The sequence below is a fragment of the Odocoileus virginianus genome, chromosome 24 (genome assembly GCF_023699985.2).
Source record: "Odocoileus virginianus isolate 20LAN1187 ecotype Illinois chromosome 24, Ovbor_1.2, whole genome shotgun sequence".
NCBI lineage: Eukaryota > Metazoa > Chordata > Mammalia > Artiodactyla > Cervidae > Odocoileus > Odocoileus virginianus.
Genome location: NC_069697.1, coordinates 52,209,648 through 52,230,806, shown reverse-complemented (window position 1 = coordinate 52,230,806; position 21,159 = coordinate 52,209,648). Strand labels below are relative to the sequence as shown.

Genomic DNA, 21,159 nt, shown 5'->3' with positions numbered 1-21,159 from the left:
GTGTACACTAGAAGCTTGATTAGAGCATAAGGACGTAAAATATGCCTGGAAAGAATGAATCCATGTTCCATTCAGCCTGGTAGTTTTTCTCTAACAGAAGGACCCCCGAAGCGTAGCAGAGTCTGGCTGCTTGTCCTGGTATTAACAGTGAAAGCTTACAGATGTTTCATCCCAAATCCTGGGTTTCCTCACCTGTACTTTATCTAGTATTCATTCATATTTAAACCTTTAAAATATGGTTGTAAGGAACTTACGAGTAAACCCCTATTAGCAGAGTAAAAAATTTCATTTTTTACTACCTGGCATGATAATTAGTATTTCATTTTATTGGTCAAAGTGTATAATAATTTTCAAACTCTTGCAAGTATTTTGCAGTTTTCATATTCTACAGTTTTATGAATAATGTGTGTTCAGCATTTCTATACCTTCTTGATTTGATAAATTACTAGTTCCTCTCTGTCATTTTTGAATAGAACTTAGATTTTTATTAATCTTGCCTCATTACAGAGTTTACTTAAGAGGCATACATCAATTGTATTTCCAGCATCTATATAATAAGAACACTTCTCTATCACAAGGTATCTTTTTTCTAAACCTTTAACAAACATATTTTGACCTCTCATTTTCCATGAAAAGGCAATTAAATATTTTCTTATTCAGAGTAGAATTCCTTTAGGTTTTTTTTTTCCCCATTTTGTAAAACTCGTCTATGACGTCACTGCTGTCCAGGTTTGGAATCATTCTTTCCGCGGGGCCAAGCTCTTCCTCACTCCTGAGCATCTAAGCGTGTGATTTTTCTGACCGCTTGCTCTTCGTGTCTCCCTGCAGCCGTATGTGTCCTTGTCTCAGCAAATGGCACCTCCGAGTCCAAGCAGCGGCAGCGGGAGCGCGGCCAGTGACCAGCTGAGCAAGACCAACCTCTACATCCGGGGGCTGCAGCCGAGCACCACGGACCAGGACCTGGTGAAGCTCTGTCAGGCGTAAGTCGGGCGCGTGCGGGCAGGTCTCCAGGGGCAGTGCAGGGCCGCTGATGCTGGCTTCTCGCCCGATGCGCTTGTCCTGGGACGCGGTGTTATTTGGTTTCTGCCCCTATAGTGACACGGTCAGTCAGCAACCCCCCCAAAGAATCCTATGTGCTGCCACTGCATAAAGCTTTCATGTGCTTCTCTGAGCAAAGCCAGGTCAGGCCGGCCTGGAAAGCCTCGCAGTACCTGGGTTTGTTTCCAGCGTGTATCCAGAACCGATGGTCTTGGTGGAAAGATTTCTACCCTTACACCCTGAATAAGATATCGATCAGAAGATAGAGTTGGCGATGAGGATAGAAGAAGGTGGGACTAAGTTGAATTATGCTCTTAGGAGAGTTTCTGCTGCTAGAGATATTCCCAGGGACCCAGAGGGGCCCTCAAACTAGTGGATAAAGAAGAATATGAAGAGAGTTGTCACCTGCATTTTCCCCCTAAGGATCTTTGGGGTTCTTTTGCGTAGACTTGAGTCATGAGGCAGAGATAACTACCATGGAATTAGTCCAGTTAGGAAAGCCAGAAAAACTGCAAGAATGCGGAGACACCAGCCCAATTCTGTGTAGCAGAAAGCTATGTGTTTCGGGTCATTTGTGTGGGGGAGTGCTTAGAGGCTGGTAGGAGGGGAGCGCTGACAGGGAAGGAGAGACGGAGCTTGTCCATCTGGCTGTGCCAGGCCTGAGCTGCGGCGAGCGGGCCTTCCCGCGGCACAGGGCTCTTTGGTTGCAGCACGGGCTCGCTATTGCGGCTGTGGGCTTGGCGGCTGCATCACCCAGCCTTGGCTGCTGTGAGGCGTGTGGGACCTTAGTTCCCCTACGAGGGGTCGAAGCCACGTCCCCTGCGTTGGAAAGTGGATTCTTAACCTCTGGGCCACCAGGGAGGTCCCTAAATTTACTGTTGTTTAAAACTGTTGAAGTATAACAAGCATACAGAAAAGTGTAGAAACCCTAAGTGCTTATAGAACAGTGAATTTTCATAAGGTGAACACATCCCTGTGAGAGCCCCTTGTGACACAGATCGGTGGAACATTATCAGCTCTTTAGACGCTCACCTCCTTGCGACAGTCTCTCTCCCACCCTCAGAGGTCCCTACTGTTGACCTCTGAACGGCCTCTGTGGCTTGTTTGAGCCTCATGTAAACATGACGATGCAGCACAGACCAGTTCATGTCTGGTTTCTTTTTCTCGGTGGTGTTTGGCAAATGCATCCACACTGTTGCCTGTAGCAAAGCTTTGTTCATTCTTCTTGCTTTCTAGAATTCCATCGTAGGAATACAGCACAGTTGATTTACTTGTTCTACTGTTGCTGGATACGGGGTTGGTTTCCAGCATGTGACTGTTTTCGACAGGAACAGTGCTGCTGGGAATTTGCGCACGACTTTTGTTACATGTGTATACACATTTATACTGGTTATAGACCTAGGAGTGGAATTGCTAAATCATAGGATATACATTCGTTCAGCTTTTGTAGATACTAGTAAACAATTTTCTGAAGCGGTCAAACTGACACAAACTCCCGTAACAGTATATGTGTGTGCCAGCTGTCCCAAATCCTGGAGAGGCTGAACATCCTTCCCCCAGAATGTATGAGGCCTCGGAGGTACTCTGTAAATCCCTTAGTCTTCTGAAGTCACGGTTTTGAAATTCTGTTTGCACCAGGCTGCACAGAATCAGTCTCTAAAGGCTGGATATGTGTACAACACTGGATCCTTCACCTCAGCTGACCTTGTTGGAAAAGTATTTAAATGAACTTAGGGGACTTACTCTAGGACTAGTAATTTTTTGAGGGAATAGGAATTGGCCAGAATGTCTTCAGGAGACATAAGAGACATGGGTTTGATCCCTGGGTTGGGAAGATCCCCTGGAGGGGGGCATGGCAACCCACTCCAGTCTTCTTGTCTGGAGAATCCCCATGGACAGAGGAGCCTGGCAGACTGCAGTCCATGGGGTCACAGAGTCGGACACAACTAAAGTGACTTAGCACGTGAAGGGAAAGAGTACTGTATTGATCTAGTTCCTTGATTTCTCTACCCTTTGTTTCTTGAACTAAATCTACTGTGCCACAAACATCAATTCTGTGACTCCACAGACGGGAAAAGCTCGGTTCTGCTTCACGATACTTTCAGGCTTTCATTTTGTCCTTACTGATCGCTGCCTTACCTTCTGTTGTGTCTGAGGGATGAGAATAATCAGGGTTGGCATAGAGGATGGGAGTAAGGAGCCCAGGAAGGGACTGTAAGTAGGAGTGCGGCAGAGAAAAAATAGGTGCTAGATGAGTGATGATGAAAGGGAGCTGAGAAGAGCAGGTGGGTGGAACCCTCACAGGCTTGTGAGCTGGGAGTTGACGCTCTCCAAGAATGGCGTTTCCCATGCATAGGAGGACTTCCTGCCTTTGTCCCAGCTATCTCTCTAGGTTGTAGGGGAAGTAGCGGTGCTGGATCCTTAGCCCTGGTGGGCAGGAAAGAGAGGCGTGGAGTCTGGAACCGGAGCTCCTGGTTCTCTCTTGGAGGGGCTCCTTCCGTGGAGGAAGCAGCATGACCCAGCTGTTGCCAGCTGCAGTGGAAACTCTGAGCTCAGGCTGCTCAGACCACAGCGAGCCCCACCCTCGGGCCTGGGTGGGGAGAGCAGCGCGTGTGTTCTCCTTCATCCCTTCCCTTGCCTAAATTTGGGGAAGAATCCAAGCATGCAGCCCAGAAGGCTTAGGATCACATCTTTTCTAGCCTCCAGGGCCCTGCTTGGCTTTCTGTCTAATCCGAGGGTCACAGAGCGCCACTAGAACCGTCAGGGCTGCCAAGGAGCAAAGCAAATGCATCAATCATCATGTGTTCTTTAGGGATGGGATGGGAGGAAAAGTAAGGGGAAAAATGCTTGTTTCAGGTAATTCAGTCCCTGCCAACTGTTTGCAGTTACATTTTATCCTCCTGACTTTGTTAGTGATTCTGTTCTGTCTGTCTAATACGGTTCGCCCTCCTGAAGTGGAATGTAGAGACTTCTTTCGAGTAGAACACTTCTCATGTATCCCAGAACAGTGGTACTCCACTGTTCACAAGTTTGGGGCACTCCACAGGACCCCGCATGGCTAAAGTATAATTTTATTTTATTTATTTATTTTTAAAGTATAATTTAAAAAGGTTGAAGAATATAACTCTCCTACAAATACAGGTGAGCCTATGCCAAATATTTACTTTACTCATTAATGAGGGAACTAGCAGAATGGTAAAATGGGTTCAAAGAGCATTTGAGAAACTGAGTATCGATAGGTACTGAAGAAAGAAAGTTGGAATAAGATTGCTAGGTTACAGAGAAAAATGCTTCATACCCTTTAGAACAGTAAAACAGTAACCTTTGGGATTATCTTTTCTAGTGGACAAAAATTACTTGTATCTCTACTAGATAAAAATCTACAAATATGTATCTTCATAAAATCTGAACCTCATCAGTAATAAATAGCAAACCAAAGAAACATCCTTCTAGATAATAGAATATACCTTGAATGGGCCTTGTAGACAGACAGTGTTCCAGAATGACATTGAAAGAAGGTGAAATCCTCATTTTGCCTTATCATCAAGTTTTGGGTAATTTTCTTAACACAGCGATTGCATTTAGTCTAATGCCCAGTCCCCTCCCTAACACACTGAAATCTTGACAGATAGAAATCAGGGAATTCCTCGGTGGTCCAGTGATTAGGACTCGGGATCCTCACTGCCAGGGCGCTGGATTCACTCCCTGGTTGGGGAACTAAAATTCCATAAGCCCCATGGCACAGCTGAAAAGAGAGAGAGACGTCTTAGACACTAAAGCCCAGAAGAGAGCCATCTGGTTAAATGTTGAGGTCCTTTGGATATAATACTATAATAATAGCAATTAGCAATGTTCAGGTGCTTTTTGGTAGACGTTAGTGCTTTGTATTCATGATCTCATTTCATATTCCCAACAATCTCTCCATTTTACAGGTGGTGAGTCTGAGACACAGAAAGGTTAAATGACTTGTCCAAGATCACACATAATTAAGTGGCAGAATCAGGATTTGAATAAACGCAGTTTGGCTTAAGTTGACCTCCAATCAGGGGGCCAGTAGAAGAGTGAGGAGTGGGATGTTAGAAAAGAGAAATAGATTTTCATGGGGGAAATGGTGTTTGTCCAAAGGAAGATAAGTAATTTCAGGGATTACTTTTAGTCTTCAAGGAATTCTTGCTAGAGCTCTGCCCTTGCACGCTGCTGAATGGACATCACCAAGCTTCTTTTCCCCCAGAAGGACAGGGGTCTCTTTCTAACTAGTATCTAAGTCTTATTTGGGGGAGAAGAGAGAAATGTGTTGATAGTGTAGGGACTACAGTTACCTTATTTCTCGTAGATGCCTTTGGGGAATAGGTTTATATGAGAATTGTGACATTTTAAATTCATTTGTTCTTATTGCTAAGGATTGGGTAAGGACCGTTTCTCCTCGTGGGAGTGAAGGCAGGGCGTGGATTCCCTTAGACGCCGCAGTCTCTGTCCTCGTCTAAACCCCTGCCCCCAAATGATCACTTTGCACTTTCTTCTCCCTTAGATACGGCAAGATTGTCTCCACTAAGGCCATCCTGGACAAGACCACAAACAAGTGCAAAGGTGAGTACAGCTCCTGCCGCTGGCGGGGCCCTCCTTCGCCTCCACCCCTCACTGCTTCAGGCCCCTGGTTTCCAGGACCAGCGTGGCATCTCTCAGGGGTTCAGGCTTGAAAGTCAGGTAGGTATTTAGATTCTTTGGTGACCAGAGAGCTTCAGCTAAAAATGCTCTTTGGGGGACCCAAGGCTAGAAGCCTGCAGAGTGCCTTTAAGTCCTGTTCCCCTGGACCGGATGGTAGGTATGGGTATGTGAGACCATTTCTATGTAGCAGTGTACATGTCTTTTATTGGTGTAGATGGGGCAACTTAGTTTTGTTGGGGTTTTGAGCAATTCTAGGTGGAGAGGGAAAGAGGGAAGGGGCTGGATGCTGGGGTGAGGGGCCTCTTCCAGCAGGTGGCTGGCTGTCTGCAGTGGAGAGGCTGTATTTCCTACATGCCTAGCGTTTTCGGGAGGTGGCTAGAAAAGAGGAGGGAGTTCTTTTGGAAATAGAGGGGGCCATGAGTTACTAGAGGAGCCTAGCTCTTGAACCTTGGACTTTCTTAGGGGAGAGGGAGGAAGGCAAGGATTCCCCAAAGACCTTGTGGCCCTTGGCATTCTTAGCTGCAAAGTAGGCCAACTCTCACAGGGTTTGGGGAGCCCAGGGATAACCACCTGCCACCTCTTAATCTCTCTTCCTCCCTGCCACTTCTGTTTCGTGGGTCGTGACTCTTCCTCTGTTCCCTGAGAAGCCGGGGCCTCCTCCCTCCCTTACACCTCCTCGCTCCCAGTGATGCTGTTTCCCCCTTCCAGGCTACGGCTTTGTGGACTTTGACAGCCCTTCAGCCGCGCAGAGAGCGGTAACCGCGCTGAAGGCCAGTGGTGTGCAAGCGCAGATGGCAAAGGTGAGGGTCCTGCCCCCGTCTGCTCCTCTGAGAGGTGGTAGTTAGCCTCCAAGGTGTCCAGAGGGTTTAAGAGCCGTGTGCTTGAAGGGCAAGGGCTTTCTGCAGTGCGTTTTGACTATATGCAGTCTCAACCAGGGCCCCGCCGAGTTCAGAGCCCGCGGCAGGTGGCTCTGTCAGCTCTCTCCTCTCATCGGGTGTTCTAAGCAGGCGGGAGGGCCCGGAGCTTCTTCCCTTCCTCCAGCTGTTTCCCTCTCTACCCGGGCCCCACTTCCCCACCAAACAGCTTGCGGTGGTTTTGCAACCTTCTCTGAAGAAGCCAGTTGTGCAACTCCAAAGTTCGGAACAACGCTTTCCACCTCCCAGCCTGTTCCCCGAGGAAGGGGCGGGTGGCGTGGAGGGCGTGGAGGGCCAGATGCCGCAGAGAGAAAGGGAACTGTCCCTTCCTTTCTCCCATCTGTCTGCAAGTTTTTTATTTTCATTTGGGCCACTAGAAAGCCAGAGACTTTTCCTTTCCCAAGTCATTGTGAGTCCCTGAGAGGGGCCGGCCCTTTCTGTAACGGGGGAAGAAGAAGGAGCCCAGAAAGCAGAGGGAGTCAGGTTGCCGGCGGCCGACTGTCAGGGCAGAGCGCCGCTTGAACTGCGCAGCCCGGCGCTGGGGAGTTGCGGTTTTCCAGTCTGCCCCCGGAGGTGCTCTCGCAGCTCTTCTTTCTGGGGAAAACCCCTCTGACCGGGAGCGGCTTCAGCCTCCGGCGAGACTGGGGCTTCCGGGGCTCCGTGCTGACCCGCGCCCCGTGAGCTGGCCGCGAGCTGGCTCTCGCTGCAGCCCCAGCTCTGCCCTTCTCTCTCCAGTCCGCTTCCAGCGCTCCCTCCGCCAGGGACTGCAGACATTCCTACTCCTGGGAGTCTGCTGTGGCCGGAAGAGGGGGAGGGAGATTACTCCAAACAATCCAGCCCTGGAAGCGCAGGCAGTCCCGGAGAATCCAGCCCCTGGGGCAGGCTGCTGGGTGGAGAGGGGAGTGCTGCCGGCCTGGCTCTTAAAGCGACAGCCCGGAGCTCCGTCCGTGGCTTGTCTCGCGGCTCGCGCAGCGCTGGAAATGGTCGGCCTGTGGGGTTTTCGGCCTGGACTCAGCACATAACGCATGCCCCGTGGTAGTGGGACGAGGTGTTCCGGATGGTTGCTGAGATTCTCTGGTCGGTCATCCCTTCCTCCTCTCTCTTTTCTGAAATGTCACTTTGTGAAAAACGGCTGAGGGTGGGAGAGGGTTAAGAGATACGAAATCCATTTTTTCACCTCTATTTCCATAGCAACAGGAGCAGGACCCCACAAACTTATACATCTCAAACCTCCCGCTGTCGGTGGATGAGCAGGAGCTGGAGGGGATGCTGCAGCCCTTCGGCCAGGTCGTCTCCACTCGGATCCTGCGCGACACCAGCGGGGCCAGCAGAGGGGTCGGCTTTGCCAGGTGAGAGAGGTCAAGAATGGCAAGTGATGACGTTAATAAAGGATGTCACATAGAAGGTCATCAAAAACTCTGTGTCCTGCTCCCCCCAGGACAACACTGGCCAAAAGTTCTTGACAGTAAATCAAAAGTTCATTTAATTACAGGTCACAGGACTCAAAAAAACTATTTGCTCTCAACTCTTTATGCTTTCGCCACTATTTCCTGTTACTCTAGCCTTTGTTCCTTTGATCTAGAGCTAAGCAGAATAGAGGATTATAATTCTGTATCCTGTTTTAGTTTCCTGAGTATTCCTCGTCCTATTATCTCATTTGGGCTTCCCTGGTGACTCAGAAGGTAAAGAATCTGCCTGCGGTGCAGGAGACCCAGGTTCGATCCCTGGGTTCGACACCCTGGAGAAGGGAATGGCAACCCATTCCAGTATTCTTGCTTGGAGAGTCCCGTGGACAGAAGAGCCTGCAGGCTACAGTTTATGGAGTTGCAAAGAGTCAGACACGACTGAGCAAACCTCTGTCTGTCTACCTCATTTACTCTATGAAATAAGTATTTTTTTATTAAAAAAATAAACTTTATTGATAGTAAATGCAGTGAAATTCAATTTAACTATACAATTTGAGTTTTTACTTATGTACGTAGTTTTTTAATTTTTAAAAAATTGGAGTATAGTTCCTTATAATATTGTTGAAATAAAATATTAATTCTCTATTTTATGGAAAAGAAAACCAAAGTTCTCAATATGAAGTGATTTGCCCAAGGTCTCAGGAGTGGGTGGTAGAGTGGAGCCCTTACCCTCCTGACTTCAAAATAGGTAGGATCAAATGGAAGATTTGGTCTACCTTTTCAGATCTGTTGAGAGCCTTAAATTCTCCATCCAGCTCTACCACTAACTGCCCCTGCGGTATCAGACCTTTATGAGCCTTGGTTACCCTGTGAAGTAGAGGTTTAGATGAGTGATTTTCTTTTTTTAGAAAAATTATTTATTTTAATTGGAGGAAGGTTACAGTATAGTGATGGTTTCTGCCTTGCATCAGCACGACTCAGCTATGGGTGTACACGCGTCCCGCCCCTGGACCCCCCTTCCTCCTCCATCCCCGGCCTCCCCCCAGGCAGTCCCAGGGCGCCGGCTGTTGGGTGCCCTGCTGCGTGCATCTGACCAGCCCTGGCCGCCCAGCGTTCGTAGGCAACGCGTGTATTTCAGTGCTGGTCTGAAACCAGCCCCGCTCCCGCCGGGGGCAGCCGGGTCTGCAGGCGGGCTCACCGGCGCCGGCGCTCCGAGCTGCCTGCTGGAGCCGTCAGTTCTCCAGGCGCCTTCTGTGGGGCCAGAGACACCGCTGCCAGGGCCCCGGCTTTGCCTAGCCCACTTAGGAAACGGTTTTTATTTATTTTAAGGTTTTGCTTGAAAGGAGATTCTGATGCCCTTCTAAAAAGTCTGAAAAGACCTGGACTACGTGATCTGAAAGGCCATTTTCCTTATAATATCTTGTCTGGTCCAAGGACACTACTTTCCTCGGCGGCCTTCAGACCTTGGGGACGTGGAGCAAGACCTCTTCCCTGGCCTGCTCAGTCCCGATGGCGCCACCTGCTGGCCACCATGTGTCACTAAAGGGGAGTTGCTGAGGCTTGTGATCTGCTCAGTCCCGCTGGCGCCACCTGCTGGTGACTCCATGTGTCACTAAAGGGGAGTTGCTGAGGCTTGTGATCTGCTCAGTCCCGCTGGCGCCACCTGCTGGTGACTCCATGTGTCACTAAAGGGGAGTTGCTGAGGCTTGTGATCTGCTCAGTCCCGATGGCGCCACCTGCTGGCCACCATGTGTCACTAAAGGGGAGTTGCTGAGGCTTGTGATCTGCTCAGTCCCGATGGCGCCACCTGCTGGCCACCATGTGTCACTAAAGGGGAGTTGCTGAGGCTTGTGATCTGCTCAGTCCCGCTGGCGCCACCTGCTGGTGACTCCATGTGTCACTAAAGGGGAGTTGCTGAGGCTTGTGATCTGCTCAGTCCCCATGGCGCCACCTGCTGGTGACTCCATGTGTCACTAAAGGGGAGTTGCTGAGGCTTGTGATCTGCTCAGTCCCGCTGGCGCCACCTGCTGGTGACTCCATGTGTCACTAAAGGGGAGTTGCTGAGGCTTGTGATCTGCTCAGTCCCGATGGCGCCACCTGCTGGCCACCATGTGTCACTAAAGGGGAGTTGCTGAGGCTTGTGATCTGCTCGGTCCCGATGGCGCCACCTGCTGGTGACTCCATGTGTCACTAAAGGGGAGTTGCTGAGGCTTGTGATCTGCTCGGTCCCGATAGCGCCACCTGCTGGCCACCATGTGTCACTAAAGGGGAGTTGCTGAGGCTTGTGATCTGCTCAGTCCCGCTGGCGCCACCTGCTGGTGACTCCATGTGTCACTAAAGGGGAGTTGCTGAGGCTTGTGATCTGCTCAGTCCCCATGGCGCCACCTGCTGGCCACCATGTGTCACTAAAGGGGAGTTGCTGAGGCTTGTGATCAAACTCTTTTGCTCCCATACTCGCTTAAAGCAGAAGCTCCATTTCGTCGCCGTCATTTTTTTTGCCCTCAGTTCAGTTCAGTCGCTCAGTCATGTCCGACTCTTTGCGACCCCGTGAACCGCAGCACGCCAGGCCTCCCTGTCCATCACCAACTCCTGGAGTCCACCCAAACCCATGTCCATCAAGTCGGTGATTCCATCCAACCATCTCATTCTCTGTCGTCCCCTTCTCCAAAAGAAATACTTAACAGTTTATCAAGTAATTAAATGGTCTAAACAGTCAAGAAATGTTTAATATTTTAACAGCTTTGTAGTTATTTGAAAAATACATTGAAAGAGAAAATATTTTTGTCTCATTCTTTAAATAACTATACTTTCAGTGGATGTGGGCCTGTTGGACACTGCACAGTTCTCAAACCTTGGAATCACACTGAACAAGGACACCCTCATTTCCTGTTACACATTGGTTTTCTTATGGTACTTGCTTTTGTCATAGCAACTACTGAAAAACCAGATTGTGGAAATATTGAACTATTTAGAGTTAGTAGTCTTTACGATAAATAGCCAATAAGTGTTGTTGTATTTTCTTCAGAAAGTTGAACTATCCCTTGCTATGCCTCTGTGAGCTCATCACAATGACCCAGGGTGCCTCAAAGCCCAGTTTAGGAACTATGGCTTTGAAGTCTTGAAAAGCCATGAAATCTCTTGTATATTTCTACATTAATAACTTCAAATTTTCTTCATACATTTAGATTCTTGCAAAGGATAATTTGCAGCAAATTATAAATATTATGTTAATATTTACATAGTGTTAGTAATAATTTAGACTATGTTAGTCTAAGTAAAACTGTCATACTATTTTAAAATATATCCAAATGAAATCTAAATGTAGCAATTTAATACACAAAATCATTTCAAAAATACATGGGGCATTTCTTTAAGTCACAACTCTTAAATAATTGTTATAGTATTCCTTTCTCTCTTCTTGATCTTGTATTGCCATCTTATTTCCCTACAGAATTGTATTTTAGTTTAAAATACTTTTATAGCTAAAAGTCTTTGTATGGATCATTCTGCTAGACTTCTCTGCAACAAAAATATAAATTTATTTTTTTCTTGTGGCTCTGAATCTTTATGCATTAATCCATAAGGAAATTATCTTTATAAATAGTGCACAGTTGCCCCAAACAACATAAATATATTAAAATGTTGATACAAAGTTGTTTTACATGAAATAAATTTTATTGGAAATGCTTCTTTTAACTTTTTATAATTAAATCATGTAGCCATCAATGACAATTGTTTATTGCTGTAACAAGACAGAATTTAATGTCCGTTCTATTTGTATTTTGTTTTCATGGTAAGGAACCCTGTTCACATAAATAAATGGGAATGGAAAGAGTTTTGCTAAAATAGGAGTTCTTTGAGTTCCTTCTGAATTATATGCCAAGAGCCAGGGTGATCTGTCATCAGAATTGACTTTTTTTAATGTGTCAGTGGACAACTTGTTGAGTCCTTTAGCTTTGTGGGAAGGAAGAATTGGAAACAGGTAACTTAAGAAACACTTTGTAGCTCAGGCCTCAGTGCTTCCTGTTCAGCTCTGGGATGAGTTGGAAGTAAGCGGAGCGGAGTCGTTGTGAAAGGGGCCCTCAGCCTCGATCATTAGTGACCATGAACTCCCGCAGACACATCTGTTCTAGGAAAGAGTTTATGAGGAAGTTGAATTCCTGAAAGTGATTCTTTTAAAACCCTACATGCCTGTCACCCTTTTGAAAGACTCAAAAGTAGGAGTAACCCAACTAAACATTGTTTGCTCTAGAATGCTCAGCATGCTTTTCACTAGGAGGTTCAATTTAAGGTCTTTTTCTAGTAACTGCCAATATGGAGCTTGTTCAGATCTTTAATGGTTATTGGCATAGAAAATATGCTGACTTACTTTAAATGTGGGAAAGGGGGAAAATACTGTCCATGTCTTACGTAGATCTTCATATAATTTTTAGAACACATTTATACACATTATCTCATTTGAGCCCTGTATAGTAAGGTAGACGGAGATTTGAAGCAGAAATGAGGAATGAGTCCGGAGGACTTCGGTGCATGTTCTAACTCACAGAGCCTGTGAGGGGTGACCAGGCACCACTAATTCCTTACTCATTTTGTCTTTCACCAACAAGACACTTTAGCTGCGTAGCTTCTAAGATTGTTCTATCACCTTAAACCCTGTCTTAATACTCTTTGTTCCTACAAACTCATGAAATCTTTTTTCCCCGTTTAAAAAATAATTGAAGTGTAGTTGGATTACAGTGTGGCGTTAGTTTCAGGCGTACAGAAACGTGGTTTATATATTTTTCATATTTATGTGTGCACATGCACACGTCTGTCTTTTTCATACTCCTTTCCATTTGTCTTATTACAGGATACTGAACATTGTTTCCTGTGTTCCACAGTAGGACACTGTTTATCTGTTTTACATATGGTCATTTGTGTCTGCTCACCTCACACTCCTAATAAGCCTCCCTCCCCCAACTCATGAAATCTTAAGGAGGTTATCGGTAGCTAATTAGACCTTTATAATTATAACCAGAGCAAAAAAATAGATATTGGCAAACTCTTAGCTTGTATAGCTTTCTCGGAGTGAAGGAGCAGGGAAGTTCCCTGCTGGTGCAGCCGTTCAGACTCAGCCCTTGCACTGTTGTGACTTGGGTCTGATCCCTGGTCAGGAAAGTAAGATTACGCAAACAGAGCCAAAAAATCCTAGGAAAGTTTCCATTAGGAATTTTGTAATAAAAAATAATGGTAACAGCCACTGTTTATTGTGTTCTTATTCGGGAACCCAGACACAAACTGAGTACAAGGCCCGCCCACCAGTGTCTGTGGCATAGTCATGGCGTGCAGACCCCCTGTATCCCTTTCAGGACCCCTCGAGGAACCAGTCGAGAACACCGTCGTCAGAAGCTGGGCTTGCTTCTCTAAGACGCCCTTGAGTTTGTGTGGAGGAAGCCCCGTGTCTGTAGTGACAATTTCTGGAGCGTTTGTGGGGCTGGGAACGCAAGAGCTTCCTCTTTAAATGTAGGGAGGGTTTAGATCCTGGAGAAGCTAGACCCTAATTCCTCTTGTGCTCCTTAGGATGGAGTCCACAGAGAAGTGTGAAGCCATCATCACCCACTTTAATGGAAAATATATTAAGACACCCCCTGGAGTACCAGGTGAGGCATCTGGGAATCAGGCTGAGAGGCCACAGGTTATGACTTCTGTGAAGATTCTGGAGGCTTTTTGCATGAGTGAATGGGCTAAGTGAGGTGGGACTCAGCTGCCTGTCTGCTTTCTCTCTCGGCAGCCCCATCTGATCCCTTGCTTTGCAAATTTGCTGATGGGGGTCCAAAGAAACGACAGAACCAAGGAAAATTTGTGCAGAACGGACGGGCCTGGCCAAGAAATGGAGACATGGTAAGAGGCCCTCTCGGAACCAGACCACTGGTGACGTCAGAGGGGAGTGGGCGGGGCTCTTCTGCTCCCACTGCAGGGAAGGCGGGTTCGATCCCTGGCTGGGGAGCTAAGATCCTGCGTGCAGGAGTGGGAATTTCCATGGCTTGATTCCTGGGGTAGGCTTGAGAGCTCCAGTATGTAAGGGAGCAATGCTGGCTGCTTCGCACACTCTTCACTGTGAATGGGATTGTGCCCCCTGCACAAGCAGGCACAGCCCGGAGCGGTTACTGTGGAGGCCAGTCCAGACCTGGCTGTGGACCAAACGCGTCCCCAGCCGTGAGCCTCTGGCCGGCTCCTGTTTTCACCTACGCGCTCACGGCGTGCGCGCTGTGTTCTTTCTCTCTAGGGTGGCATGGCTTTGACCTATGACCCCACCACGGCTCTTCAGAATGGGTAAGGGTGTCGTCTGTAAACGGCCCGCCTGAAAACGACACCACCGCGCGTCCAGGCCCTCGCGTGGTTTACCTCGATGTTCGTGGCTGTATCTGCCGCGGGGGGGCCCTGGCCTTGCAGTCCGCCCTGCCTCCTTACTGAGTGGTCCCCTCCTGCAGGTTTTACCCCGCTCCTTACAACATCACCCCCGGCAGGATGCTGGCTCAGTCTGCACTGTCCCCGTATCTCCCGTCTCCTGTGACGTCGTATCAGGTACGCTCATGCCCGGAAGAGGGCTCGGGGTTTGCCCTGCCATCGTGTTTTAGGCTGGACACAAATCGCTGTTTTTTCCGTTGTTTCCTTTGCACAGATTATATGCAGACAGTTTCACGTAAAAGCGTAGCACGCGATCACCTCGCACTCGTCCAGGCTGTTGTGGAAGCGCCCTTTATACCCTGTCCATGTCCCCACAGCAAACCCATGTTAGCTTCCTGCTGCTTTCACCTTTTTTTGGTCATTTTCATATACATGTAAATATATGGTTTTGGAAGTCATTGTTTATGTTAGAAAAATTTGCCATATTAAATGTCGTTTTTACACTTTTCCCACATACACCAGTGACTCTCCAGGCGTGGTCCCTGGACCTGCAGTATCAGTGCTATCTGGGGGTTTTTAGTAACAAATTCTTGGAGTCTACCCTAGATCCAGAGGAACTCTGGGGGATGAGTCCTCCCAGCCTGAGATTTAACAAGCACTCCAGGTGGTTCTGTGCAGCTCTGTTCTAATTATTTCTTCTTTAATAGTCACATTATAGTTCATGCTGCGTAAACACCAGAATTCTTTCACTAGACCCCCGTGAAGGGCATTCTTGGATTTCAGTTTTTTCTGGTGCGAACGATGCTCTGGTGAACATGCCTTTGCCTGCGTCCTCACAGATGAGTGCTTTTGTTTCTGGGGGCTAGAGTCCAAGGGGTGAGGTTGTAAGGTGGAATGATACACAGACTTCTGGTTTTATAGATGTTACAGATTTCTCTCCACAAAGGCTGTGCCAATTCCTATTTCCACTGGCCACAGATGAGAGTGCCCATTTCCCTCCAGCCAGAAGGGGCATTGCTCTTGCAAAGCTTTTCCTATCTTGGAAGGTGTAAAGTACGATCTTGCTCTAATTTGCACTTCCCTGACTGAAGCTGAGTTTAAGCATTTTTTGGTCATATTTTGATTTGTTCTTCCCGGATTACTCTTCATACACTTGGCCCATTTTCCTGTTTAATAGTTCTTTTCCCATCAGCTTATAAAAACCATCAGTGTTATTGGGACATCTCTATTGGTCCAGTGGCTAAGACTTCGTGCTTCCAGGGCCGGGGGCCAGGGTTCTGTCCCTGGGTGGGAACAAGATCCCACTGGTCACAAGTAAAGTTCCTGCATGCTGCAGCATGCCACAAATAAGGCCTGGCACCGCCAAGTGAAAAACAAAACCAAACCTCCACAGTGCGTGCTCATCCCGTGGGACATTCTGCAGGCTGGAGGGACTTATTTCTAAGTTACCCACATACGCTTGTCAGACTGTCTCCTGGCTTGCTTCTGGGCAAGGAAGCAGGCTCAGCTATGGTTGTTTATCACATACTTAAAAAAAAAAAGTCAATATTATTGGAATTTCCCTGGTGTTCCCGTGGTTAAGACTCTGAGTTCCCAGTGCAGGGGGCACAGTTTCAGTCCCTGGTCAGGGAACTAAGATCCTGCATACCTGGCCAAAAAAAAAAAACCACACCAGATATTATAAGTGCTAATCTTCTGAATGTTATCTTTGTTACAAGTTTTTTTCCAATTTTGTTTTTCCAGTAACTTTGTGGTCCTCAAACTTCAGCTGTGCATGAGTCAGTTGGGGAGCTTATTCAGTTCAGTTCAGTCGCTCAGTCGTGTCCGACTCTTTGTGACCGCATGGACTGCAGCACGCCAGGCTTCCCTGTCCATCACCAACTCCCGGAGCTTGCTCAAACTCACGTCCGTCGAGTCGTTGATGTCATTAAACCTAAGTCAGAGAGCTTATTAAACGTACTGGGCACCACGCTGAGAATTTCTGGTTCAGCAAGTCTAGGGTGAGAGGCGAGAGTTTGTATTTCTAACAGGTTCCCAGGTATTGCTCTTGCTGCTGGTCCAGAGAGCATACTTTGGGAATCACTAGTTTTTGCTATATACAAAAGTTTAACATTTGTATATAGTTAAATATGTCTGCTTTTTATTTTTATTTTTTTACTTTCGAATTTTTTAATTCAAAAGGTCTTCCCAGTCTGTATATTGTTCATGTGGTCCCCAAGATTTATTTCATTGTTTTACATTTAAATGTATAGTTACCAGGAATTTATGTTTGTATATGACATAAGATAGGATCCTGTTGTATTCCCTTCAGAGTATTCACCAGTTGTGAATTCACCAGTAGCACCAAATCATTAAATAACCCGTCCTTTACCTGGGTTTCCCTGGCGGCTCAGCCGGTGAAACTCTGCCTGGAATGCCAGAGACCTGGGCTTGATCCCTGGCTTGGGAAGATGCCCTGGAGGACGGCATGGCAACCCACTCCAGTGTTCTTTCCTGAAGAACCCCATGGACAGAGGAGCCTGGCGGGCTACAGTCTATGGGGTTGAAAAGTCAGACTGACTGAGCGACAAAGCACATCCTTCTCCCACTGAATAGAGATGCCACCTTTGTCATATAATAAACACTGGAATTTTTTTCTGCATCCTTCATCCTTTTCCAGTGATCATTGTATCTGTTCCTATTTCAATAATATGTTAATTTGATTACAGTGGCTTTCATAGTATGTTCTAACATTTATTTAATAAGATAAAACCTCCACTCTCTTTCAGACTTTGCTTTTTTGGGCATCTGTTATTCTGTGTAAGTTTATGATCATTTTATCTAATTTATAAAAATCTGTGAGGGAGGGCTTTAATTGAAATTACATTATACCTATGTATTTGTTTAAGAGCACTGACTGCTTAAAACGCACAGTCTTTTCACCTGGGATGTATTTCTTTTCATATTCTCAAATCTTTGTTATGTTCTTCAGTAGGATTTTAATTTTGTTTATGTAGGTCTATACATTTTATCCAGAGAAGGCACTGGCACCCCACTCCAGTCCTCTTGCCTGGAGAATCCCATGGACGGAGGCGCCTGGTGGGCTGCAGTCCATGGGGTCGCTAAGAGTCGGACACGACTGAGCGACTTCACTTCCACTTTTCACTTTCATGCATTGGAAAAGGAAATGGCAACCCACTGCAGTGTTCTTGCCTGGAGAATCCCAGGGATGGGGGAGCCTGGTGGGCTGCCGTCTATGGGGTCACACAGAGTCGGACACGACTGAAGCGACTTAGCAGCAGCAGCATACATTCTATCATCATCTTTAGGTGCTTATTGATGCGCCGAGGAGAGGGGTTTGATTTATGTTCGTCTGTTTTGTATACAGCTCACTTGGCAAATCCTCTCATTACTATTAGTAACTTTTTAACTCTCAGGTTTTCTAGGTATGCAGTTATATCACTGATGCAAAATAATAGTTCTCTTCTCCATTTCGATTTTATGCCAGTTGTATCCCAGTTGTATCTCTTTGACTCCGCTACCTAATAGGTCACCATAATTGCAGTGTTTTCAATGTGTATTAATGCTTGCAGCTAAGTTTTTGGTAATAGCCTTTAATATATGTGAGTAGTTTCTTTTCAGTCTCTGTTTTACTTTGTGATATTTTTTAAAATTTGTTTTTTGGTTGTAACTCTCGGCCCTCAGAACCTTAGTTCCCCAACCGGGGATTGAACCCAGGTCATGGCAGGGAAAGCTCTCAGTCATAGCCACTGGACCTCCAGGGAATTCCCTACTTCATGATTTTTTTTTTAAGTAAATGGCTGTTGGATTTTATAAAATGTCTTTTCAGCATCTACTATTACACTGACTTTTCCTTCAATTTTGACTTATGTTTGTAGAGTTTCTGATTTTGAACAATCCCTACATTTGTGGAATAGACCTACTTGTTTATCAAGATGCATTTCTAGCTTCTCATTGCTTTTTTTCTTTTAAAGTTGAGATATAAATTACAGACTATAAAAGTTTGCTTTCTTAGAGTATACTAGTCAGTAGTGTATATTTATAGAATTATGCAGCCATCACTATTATCTAATTCCAGGATGTTTTCACTGCCTCAGAAAGAAACTCTGTGCCCATCAGTCATTCCCCATTCTTCCTTCACCCTAGCCCCTGGCAGCCACTCATGCACTTTCTGTGTCTATAGGTTTGCCTATTCTGGGCGTCCTGTAAAAGTGGAAGCATGTAGTAAATGTCTTTTGGGTCTGGGCTCTTTCACTGAGCATATTTTCAAAGTTTATTCACGTGTAGCGTGTGTCAGCGCTTCATTCCTTTTACAACTGAATCATGTTCCGCTGTATGGACATGCCCCATTTTGTTGTCTGTTTATGTTGATGGTCGTTTGAGTTGTTTCTACTTTTTGGCTCTTATGAATAATAATATTCATAGTATTATTAGGTGATACTGCTATGAACTTTTGTGCACGATTTTCGTGTGGACGTATGTTTTAATTTCTCTAGGGTATATACCTAGGAGTGAAATTGCTCAGTACCTATTAGCTCTACGTTTAACTTTTTGAGGAACTGCCAGACTGTTTTCCAAGGTCACTGTACCATTTTACGTCCCCACCTGCAGTGTATAACGTTTGTTATTCAGTCCTTTTAAAACTGTAGCCATCTCAGTGGGTGTGAAATCGTATCTCACTGTGACTTTGGTTTATATCTCCCGAGTGACTAGGGGCTTCCCTGGTGGATCAGCGGTAAAGAATCTGCCTACAATGCAGGAGATGCGGGTTTGATTCCTGAGTCGGGAAGATCCCTTGGAGGAGGGAATGGCAACCCACTCTGGTATTCTTGCCTGGAGAATCCCAGGGACAGAGGAGCCTGGCGGGCTACAGTCCGCGGGGTCGCAAAGAGCTGGACACAGCTGAGTGACGAAGCGCGGTGCGGCAGTGACATGATGTTGAGCCTTTGACTGTGCTTGTTGGCCGTTTGTGTATCTTAGAGAAATATCTAGTCAGATTCTTAGCCCATTTTAAAATTGGGTTACTTGAACTGAAAGAGTTGTTAATATTTTTAAAATATCCTTAAATATTTCTATTTTCTAAGGGGGCACTGAGGGTGAAATTGTTAGTCGCTCAGTCGTGTCTGACTCTTTGCGGCCCCATGGACTGTAGCCTGCCAGGCTCCTCTGTCCATAGAATTCTCTCCGCAAGAACACTGGAGTGGGTTGCCTTTCCTTTCTCCAGGGGATTTTTCGCACCCAGGGATCGAACCCAGGTCTCCTGCGTTGCAGGCAGATTCTTTACCATCTGAGCCACCAGGGAAGCCCCACGCTCCAAACTTGGTTGTGTTTTGCTGAAAATTCTCAGATCATTGGGTGAAATAATAGTCTCCAGGAAGTTAACATTTTTGTTTATTTTTGCTTGCATTAGAGAGTGACTCAGACATCTCCTCTACAAGCACCTAACCCGTCTTGGATGCACCACCCGTCATACCTCATGCAGCCCTCAGTGAGTGTTCAGAAGTGGGCAAAAGCCAAAGCGGCAATTTGATGTGAAAGAAAACAGTGGGGTTTGATGCAAGGAGGTGTGGGTGTGAGTCCTGGCTCAGTCTCCTGTGTAACCAGGTGTCTGATCTGAAATTCTGTGAGTCCCGTTCTTAGAGCAGGATGCCTCCAGACCGGCGGGCAGAGTGCATGCTCCTGCAGGGCCGGGTGGTTGCTTGCCTGTCATTTTCCGGGATTTGCAAATGTCTGTCATCAGCGGTTCTGGTCTCTGAACCACTGCTTCCTGCAGCCTCACAGGATGCTGCCAACTGACTGCCCTTTGCTGCTGCTTCTAGGGTTCAGTTCTGACACCAGGAGGGGACCATCCCATTTCTCTGCAGCCTGCCTCCATGGTGGGACCTCTGACCCAGCAGCTGGGCCACCTCTCTCTCAGCAGCACCGGCACGGTAAGGCAGGATATTCCCCTTACGAACTCCTGCCACATAAGGGGCGCCTGTGCGAGGCTCTTAGGCTTAAGCACTCTGGGCTGAGGATGGGGACCACTTCACTGTCATCGAGGACACACTCCGAAAAGGAGGTGGACTGAAAAAGGGTCAGTCTGTGAGCAAGGAATGTAGCCTGCTACTCTGAAACTCATTTGTTCTAACTGATTCCTACTCATGTAACTAAAGGATCAGTGCTTCTGTCTACGTATTATCTAGGAGGGGTTCACACACATTTCCTGAAAGCCTTATCAGAACAGTAATAGAAAGAATGGGCCAAGCCTGTTAGGTTTCTCGAAGCTCGGGTGCATTTTGGTTTGTGGAGGAGTGCTTAAGGCAGAGAGGGCTGTGCGCCGAGAAGGCAGAAGACGGGGAGGAGGAGGAGAGGGGTGTAGGTAGAAGTCTGTCCCGGCCAGCGTGCTGCAGAGTCACCGAGCGCTTTAAAGAGCACAGCTGGGTAGCCTCTCTGCAGAGGGAACACAGGCGCTTCTAGCTCCCCAGGTGTTCTCATGGTGGCCCAGGACCACCGCGCCGAGCCTGTCGATGCGTCTCGTTCCAGTACGTGCCGGCCGCTGCCGCTCTGCAGGGGGCTTACATCTCCCACTACACGCCGGTGCCCGCTTCCAGCGTTTCAGCTGAGGTAAGAACGGCATTGTCTCCTGGGGTTGAAGACTGGAAGGTGATCAGAGGCAGGTTTTCCACTGGTCACAGTCTTCCTCTGGCAGTGCCGCCGACTCTGTGTTCGCACCTAGCTGGTGGGTGTGTGAAGAATGCGGGAGGAGA

The 21,159-nt window shown here is 47.1% G+C and overlaps 1 protein-coding gene across 7 annotated transcripts in view; it reads left to right on the top strand.

Annotated features, from left to right (window-relative positions):
• Positions 1–21,159, top strand: part of RBMS2 (RNA binding motif single stranded interacting protein 2) — a 93,361-nt gene that overhangs the window by 66,699 nt on the left and 5,503 nt on the right. For 6 of the 7 annotated variants that reach the window (XM_070454779.1, XM_070454783.1, XM_070454782.1 and 3 more), the window contains 11 exons: positions 829–980; positions 5,567–5,625; positions 6,412–6,503; positions 7,809–7,966; positions 13,583–13,662; positions 13,794–13,903; positions 14,289–14,335; positions 14,494–14,587; positions 19,821–19,898; positions 20,230–20,340; positions 20,870–21,016. In XM_070454779.1, the coding sequence (XP_070310880.1) occupies positions 829–980; positions 5,567–5,625; positions 6,412–6,503; positions 7,809–7,966; positions 13,583–13,662; positions 13,794–13,903; positions 14,289–14,335; positions 14,494–14,587; positions 19,821–19,898; positions 20,230–20,340; positions 20,870–21,016 (1,128 nt within the window). The remainder of the gene's footprint in view (positions 1–828; positions 981–5,566; positions 5,626–6,411; positions 6,504–7,808; positions 7,967–13,582; positions 13,663–13,793; positions 13,904–14,288; positions 14,336–14,493; positions 14,588–19,820; positions 19,899–20,229; positions 20,341–20,869; positions 21,017–21,159) is intronic. The other variant, XM_020884115.2, reaches the window with a different exon arrangement.